The sequence below is a fragment of the Triticum urartu genome, chromosome 3 (assembly GCF_003073215.2).
Source record: "Triticum urartu cultivar G1812 chromosome 3, Tu2.1, whole genome shotgun sequence".
Classification (NCBI taxonomy): Eukaryota; Viridiplantae; Streptophyta; class Magnoliopsida; order Poales; family Poaceae; genus Triticum; species Triticum urartu.
In genome coordinates, this window is record NC_053024.1 from 517683438 (window position 1) to 517691294 (window position 7857).

General features: G+C 46.0%; 1 protein-coding gene across 1 annotated transcript; it reads left to right on the forward strand.

Annotated features, from left to right (window-relative positions):
* Positions 1 to 3145: 3145 nt before the first annotated feature.
* On the forward strand, positions 3146 to 6823 carry LOC125544750 (RGG repeats nuclear RNA binding protein A-like). Its single transcript, XM_048708496.1, has 6 exons — positions 3146 to 3540; positions 3898 to 4282; positions 4372 to 4519; positions 5332 to 5490; positions 5569 to 5625; positions 6383 to 6823. The coding sequence occupies exons 1-6, from the start codon at positions 3345 to 3347 to the stop codon at positions 6581 to 6583; spliced, it is 1146 nt and encodes a 381-aa protein (XP_048564453.1). The 5' UTR covers positions 3146 to 3344; the 3' UTR covers positions 6584 to 6823.
* Positions 6824 to 7857: the final 1034 nt, after the last annotated feature.

A 7857-nucleotide genomic window follows, 5' to 3' on the forward strand; every position in this document is an offset into this window, starting at 1 on the left:
ACGCTTGTCCTGAGCCGGATTTAACATCGGGTTCGGGGTGGGTGGCTTGCATTGATCCTCAGCTTGGTATGACACCTAGCTCATGAAGACCAACTCCCCACGAGAATTCCTGGTATACTCCATGCTGCCGAATCTAAGATCCTTCCTAGAGTGAAGGATTCTACCTAGCCGAGGTGGCCAGTCGAGTTGGTGACGAGGGTGATGGTGCCGAAGATGAAGATCTGCCCCGACACGAACATCACATCGGTACCGATCTGCTCATTGAACTTGACTCCCATTGTATCACGTCGGGCCCTCTTGATGAGGTAAAACCCTACGTCATACTTCTTATATATTGATTGTGGTGGGGTACAAAGTACAAATTGATCTACCTCGAGATCGTATGATATTGTCTAAGCTCTAAACCTTACGAATGTATATTCACGCCTCTACAGACTAAACCCCACAACTTATATAGGCACCGGGGGTATCTAGGATTACAAATGGATGGTTACAATCTTAGAAATAAGTATGCCGGTTAAACTATGCTTGAAGTGTACGCCAAATCTTCAAGAGATCTTCATCTTAATCACGCCGAGGGCCAGGGCTAGTATGGCCATGTCATCAATCTTTAGTGGGTCCTTAGCTCGGCCCATTAGTGCCAGACCGATGTGGCAAATACCCCCTAATACAGGACACCAACACTTGGCCCGGCCCACTTGGCCGAGAGTTGACGTGGTGAGAGCCCTCCTTGTCGGGACACCATCACAGTGCGAATAAGACTCCGCGTGTTCTCTATCACGAGCTAAGTAGGCTACCATCTGGGTTGCATGGTACACCAAATAAATAGCTACATCCATGTGAATAAAGTCGTTTCAAAAACATTTCATAACTATTATTCATAGTGTAGGGCGTGTGGGATTGCAACCTTGAAGGCTACTCATCCATTAATATCATTGGATTATCTACACGCGAGCGTCAAGGACAATGGGCATGAGAACGCTTGCAATGGAAGATTCACAACATAAACAATCGCCTTCATTAAGCATCAGTGATGTTCGAAGCTTGAGTGCCATCGTGTCTCGATCTGGGCGTCAGTGGTGTTCGCCGCTTTACATCGATATTGTTGTCGGGAAGTTCCAGTGAACTTAGGAACGTTCACCTATGCCCCAACATCGCTGCCTCCGGACAAGGCATCGCACATCAAGCCACCACTCACCATCGATGGCAGATGCCAACGGTGAGGCATAATGGTTGTGCTATAACTCCTTCAAATTTGGTCTATTGTCATGCTACATTCATGCCATGTGCATTTATTTGCATTATTATTGAAGATCAATATATGGAATTAACTCAACATGTCCTACAACTAATGGTTCTCTACTCCAACATTCCGTTTTCGCTACCATGGCAATGTTTTCTTCAATGACAATCCAGTTTCGCTGTTATGGCAACAATTTTCTGCTATGATAACTTATTTTTGATGCCCCGGCAATGTTAAAGCAATGTGGCCTGGTTGTAACATAGGACCATTTTCCCAGGACTAAGGTTTTTTGGGACATGGGTCCATGAGATCAAGAAATGTTACCCCTCCATCGGTCCTTCAAGATTTGTTGCTAACATGGTCATTTAACCAATACATATAAGATGCATGATCATAACTAAGCAAATACATGACACAATACGAAAATGGTGTGAGCCAATCATCATCATTCATGAAGTATACGCAGTATACGCCCGCTGCCCCATATGCTCCATGAACTAGTTTCGGGATTACTTGCGCATATGTCACGCCGGCTAGAAATCTAGCATATAATGATGCCATGTCCATCCTCTCCCTAGAGTGTTCACTGTAACCGTTCTTCAAGCTCCTCCACAACGAAGAATGTTTCCAAATGTGACCATGGCATTCAATTTGTCCAAAGGTCCTAGAAAAGAACCATGCGCCTGTTGCATTTATGTCATCGGATCAGCGCGCACGTGAGGGGGGCGGCATCTTGTCAGAATGGTTGAGCGTTGGAGGAGCCGACAAAATATAGTGGAACGTGGATGCATGATTTAATGTGCTTAAACACTTTATGGATTTTTATTGCCACGTGACGTGTCTTAGTTATAGTTCAGCTAGCTAACCGACTAAGATGTAACTATTAATTGTGTTACAACTGTCATGCAATATCGTTTAGTTTTTGGACTATGCATGTATGCTCATCAAGCTACTTAAGGCATTAATCAGATGAAGCATGCAAAAACTAATTAATTCATGAAGTTACATGCACATATACACACTAACTTTTGTGGATACCTACATAGGAGTAGTATGTTGTTAATAGTAGCATGGTTTGCCTCATCAGCTAAGTAGTGATGCGGTTAAGCCATCAATTGGTTGTATTTGTCTACGCTTTCATTCGATCAAATGGTAGAGTATTTCCTGTAAAGACAAGAACATGTTAGGCAGTACTATATATATCAACACACCTGATGAGTAAAAGAGAAGTCATCTTGGTCGAATAGCTTTGGGTTGGAGGAGCAAATGGACTATAGTGCAATGCAGAGCAAGAAGACCCGAAGAGGATGTATGGAAAGGGATGGGCACTAAGAAGAGAGAGCTTCCTATAATATGGCCAATGGTTAGCGGGTGCGTGTTATGATTCACATACTAAATGAGCCAGGTTCGGTTTGTCAAACATGTAGCTCCATGCGCACTAATGTTCCACATAAATAGGAGGCAATAATGTTCGAGATGAATATGAACCAAATACCGCGAGCTCACGTTACCGAATGCGATACTTTGTTTGGTGTATAAATACATGACTTATCTCTAAAGAATGAATGGCCTATATTTTGACCACATCGTGACCCAAAGTGTATTTCCGCAATCTCCTAATTTTTAATAAATAGAAAAAGAAAAGCAAATCCCAGCCGTCCGATGGCAGCCCACAGCTTCAGATGCCAGGATTCCCAATAAGCTAGTGCCTCAGCTTCCCGGGGGGACTGCTGTGCCGGAGACTCCCCAAACTACCCACCCCGCTTGCCCCCCCTAGGTCTGAAATAGCCGTAAATATCCTCCATCCGGAGGCTACGAATGTAATTTGTCGACCCCGAGCAGAAATGCTAAAAAAAAACGTCCGACACAAAGGATATGAGCTCGTGCAGGAGTGCGGCTAGGGTTTCTCCTCAAACACTCCTCTCCTCTCCCCTCTCCCCCAACCCCTCGCCGCCGCCGCATCCAAAACCCCTTCCCCCATCAACCTCGTCCTCTAATGGCATCGCGGCCCATCAGGCGAAGCTGCTAGCTCGTGTCTCCCGTCCGCTTCCCCGAATAGCTTGTTGATCTACCGCAGCCCCCCATCCCCGCCGCCGCCGCCATGACGACCCTCAACCAGTTCGATCTCCTCGGAGACGTCGACAACGACGACCCCTCGCAGCTGCTTGCTGCGGCCGCGGCTGCCGCGGCAAAGAAGGCCCAGGCGAACAAGACGGAGGCAGCGCCTGCTGGAAAGGCGGCCCAGACTGCGGCGTCGGCCAAGTTGACGACCAAATCCGCTCCCCCGGCACAGGCTGGTGAGTTGCAGCGCCGAGAGCGCCAGATCTGGATTCGGAGCATTTCGGCCCTTTCCAGCATCTGATGTGGTTCGGTTGATTAAAAATTTATCTTATTTTTGTGATTAGTTTGGGCATGTTTACCGACGCATTTCATTTTTGAGGTGGTATGGATTATTTTTTATGTGGTTCGGTTGGTATACCACGTCGGTTGTAAATCTGATTCCATTTGTTGCGGGGCGTGGGCTTTTCATCGCTTGAAATTAGAATCTATACCTTACTTCTAATACACCGTTCGAATTTTTGATTATATTCTAGCTCTATTTTCTCACAACATGAAGTTTTTCATTTAAGCACTTTAGTTCAACTTTCTTTCAGGGAGGGATGCGAGGAGCGGAGGCCCACCATCACGTGGAGGATTTGGCCGTGGTGAACCTGGCCGCGGCAGAGGCGGCGGCCGATACGGCCAGAACCGTGACTTTGGCAGTGAGAACAGCAATGGCTACCAGGGAGGTTATGGTGGGGTAGGTTCTGGAGATGGCGCTGTAGCTGGAGGCGGGGATGGGGAGAGAGACCCTCGACCATACCGTGGAGGCGGTGGTAGACGTGGTGGTTACCGCAACGGTGAGTTTGGTGACGACTCTGAGAGACCACCCAGGAGAAACTATGAGCGCCACAGCGGGACTGGTCGTGGCCAAGGGATGAAACGCGATGGTGCAGGCCGTGGAAACTGGGGATCTTCCACTGATGAAGGTCTTGCACAGTAAGGACATTTCCATCTATTGTTGTTTTTCGTTACTATCTGAATTGATGAAGGGAGTTATAAGAGATGAATCTGTTTTGTATAACCAGGGAAACTGATGAAGCTCTTAAAATTGAGGACAATGCTCCCATCGCTGAGAAGCAGGGTGAGCAGGATGATGCTCCTCCAACAACAGTGGAGAACAAAGACCTCAAGGATGGTGCTGCAAAGGAGGAGGAAGAGAATGAAGAGGATAAGGTAAAGGCTACACCCAGATGCAATTTATGTGCGGAGATTGCACTTTTTATTTAGGTTTGCAGAAGTAAAATGTTTTGTAGTGGGGGTGGTTTACTAGTAGGCAGGCTTGATCTGGCCCTTTATTTGTCCATTATTGTCTAATACCTGCTGGTAGCTTAGCTTATATTACTGCTGTTAGTTGCCCCTTGTCTCACACTCATTGATGCTGTTGGGATGATGTACTTCATCACCCTTAGTGCAATGAAGGGTCTGGCCAGGAAAGGATTTTCATAATTCACAGTTAAGACAATAAGATTTTGGATTTCTCTCAAATATGTACTGCCCTCTTGTTTGGTTCATATGTTGTCGTTTTTAATTCTTGCACTAGGAACACTGTTTTTAGTGCATTTCGCAGGAAAGTAATCATTCCTCAAACTTCATTTTCCCATAGGATCTAGGCAAGCACATCCCTACACCCACCACACCATTGTTATATTTTCCTGCTCCTAACAGGCCTTGAGTATCTTCTCACTTCATTTGCCTGCTTTGTTTGCACAAAAGCACCGACTTGCTATTTGTGTGCAAGAAATGTGTGCATCATTTGAATCAAATCATAGTAGATGAACCTTCTCATTTACTGTTGAACTGTTATCTAATGTCATGGACTGAGCTTCTCATGCTGCTGGAGATGTCAGTGCACACCTCCTGCCCGGGTGTGAGTCCTATTTGGCTCAAATTTGGTTGCCTACTTCTTTATGTTATGACATCTGGTTCCTTTATGCATGTCTGCTGCCTTCATGCAATGTATGCGTACTAATATTTCAATTGTACAGGAGATGACTCTAGAGGAGTTTGAGAAAATAAGGGAGGAACAGCGGAAAGCACTACTAGCATTGAAGACTGAAGAAAGAAAGGTTGAAGTTGACAAGGACCTGCAGTCTCTGCAGCCACTGTCTACCAAGAAAGCCAATGATGAGGTTTTCATTAAATTGGTATGTTTAGTAGTATATGCTATTTTAATTCTTTGGTAATTTTTGAATATATGAATGATTATGTCTGTGTCTCCTTAGGGTTCTGACAAGGAGAAGAAGAAGGAAAGTACTGAGCGTGATGAACGTGCCAAGAAGGTAATACCTGTGGTCTTATGATGCACACTTTCCGTTCACTATTATAAGATGGTCTAATTTTTTTTCTAAATTGGATGTATGTAGACATGTTTTAGTGTGTTTGCTCTCTTATTTCAGTCTGTCTGTAGTTTTTTTTTAGAAGAACAGGGAGGCCTCTCCCCGATTCCATTACTTGAATGAAACAGTTTGTTTGTAGTCCATACTGCAATATCCAAAACATTTTATAATAGATTCAAAACATTTTATAATAGTGAACGGAGGGAGTAGCATTTTGTAATCCTGAGTACAATTTGGTGGGTGACCAAACTAGTTCACACATTTGGCGGTTGCATTAAAGTTTTATTGTTCAGCTTTCTGTGTCTTCCATGGTCCCAGTTGGGTACAGCATGTTTTTGGAAGTTCCTTTTAATTTACTATTTTGTCCTTGTGTTAATTAGCCAATTATGTACTCCCTCTGTTCCAAATTACTTGTCATGGTTCTAGTTCAAATTTGAACTAAAACCACAACGAGTAATTTGGAACGGAGGGAGTAGGAGATTAGGTGAATTTGGACCAATCTTCTAGGGTTGGAATCTGGAATTCTGAATCAACCGTGCAATTGCTAGTTTGTTTGGGGTAAAAGCAAGGGGCAACCTTAGTTTAAACAACCAACAAATTGTGTAACAAGTCCATTGTGGTTGTGGTGGCTATGTTGTGCTATCGCTATTGCTTCTAACAAGAAAATGCTAGGTGCTAATGTTGTAAATCTCCTCTCCAGTCTCTTAGCATCAACGAGTTCCTCAAGCCTGCCGAGGGAGAACGGTACTACGGCGGCCGTGGTCGTGGAAGGGGCCGCGGTGAGGGCCGTGGAGACCGCGGCGGTTTCAGGGGCGGGTTTGGAGGAGGATACCAGCGCGGGCAAGCTGCCGCGCCATCCATCGAAGATCGGTCACAGTTCCCGACCCTGGGCGGGAAGTGAAGGTTGTGTGCTGTGCTGTCCCGAGCGCCATCCTCGTTGTCTTGACTGGTGTTGCCTTTAAATTTTGCCCGACATTGGATTATTGTGTCTCGGTTAATCGGAACAAATAATGTGGTTTTTTCTTTCAGTGTGTTACTCGATTTTGTATACCGGAGTTGATCGTCGGGATTAGGCCTCTAGCTAGTTTTGTAGGCTAGCTTTGCGTTTGGTTAAAGATCGTATTATGCCTTGTTTCTTCTAGCTTTACTTTGTTCGGAATGATGTCACACAAAGCAATGATACGCCTTGCTAAACTCATCATCCTCTCAAGGCCACCGAGCATCTAGTCTAGATCCTTGGTACCATGTCCATGTCTGGGGTATCGGTGCACACGGAGAAAATATGTTCTCGGAAGGATTGAATCAGGACAGGGCTAGCGAACGGCCAGTGCTCACCTTGCCTTCGGCCTCGTCCCTTGGGCTGTGGGCTCGCCGGCTCGGTATCTAGTCGTCGAGCTGTGCATGCATTGTCTCAGCGTTTAATTTGGAGCTGTTGGTTCGGGATGTGCCGCCCCTCGGCCTCCTCGATGGTGGCTTTGACAGTGGAGCATTTACAACCGGACGCCTCAGACTTACGTTAGTGCGTTTTGCACTGTCTCGCTGCCCAGTCGCTGTCCGACATAAAATTGCCACCGAAGGGCATTTACAATGCAAAGATGCTTGCGTGGGCGCTTAGACAATAAAAAGAACTAATTAAGGAAATAGCATCGGGATAGGAGTCCGTCTCTTCAATGCGCGGCGCCTATTTGAGCGCTAATATGATTGGTTTTTTCCGCAAAAAATACGATAGCAGTCGCTAAACAAGCTCATGCAAAAGAAAAAAAAGGAGGAAGCATCCGGCGCCAGGCTTTGCATCGATGCTAGCCAAAATCCCCTGAGCGAACGGGATTCAGCCATAACGGCTGGGAAAAGAAGCCTGGCACCTGGCCTAAGCGCCGGCGTTGTAGATGCCCTAATCGGACTGACTCTTGCCAAATGCCAGGGTCAGTAATCGGGCTCTCTAAACGCAGCAAAATGCCTCGGCTGACCCGTAACCTCATATCCAGCTCATGTATGAGGTGGACGTGCCTGCCATGTCAGATGCGGCTTACTATGGCCCGATTGACCTCATATATATTCAACCCTATTCGCACTTCGGAGAAAACTCTAACTACACTCCACTCCTCATCGTCCTTAAGCTCCTCTCTAGTATCCAACTCCGAGATGTCCGGATCCGACGACTGATACCTCATCCCC

Bases quoted from the DNA above. Each gene is read 5' to 3' on its own strand.
- LOC125544750 (XM_048708496.1), top strand. From the start codon at position 3,345: ATGACGACCCTCAACCAGTTCGATCTCCTCGGAGACGTCGACAACGAC. The intron at 4,520-5,331 runs GTAAAGGCTACA...TCAATTGTACAG, and splicing joins AAGAGAATGAAGAGGATAAG to GAGATGACTCTAGAGGAGTT. The intron at 5,491-5,568 runs GTATGTTTAGTA...GTGTCTCCTTAG, and splicing joins ATGAGGTTTTCATTAAATTG to GGTTCTGACAAGGAGAAGAA.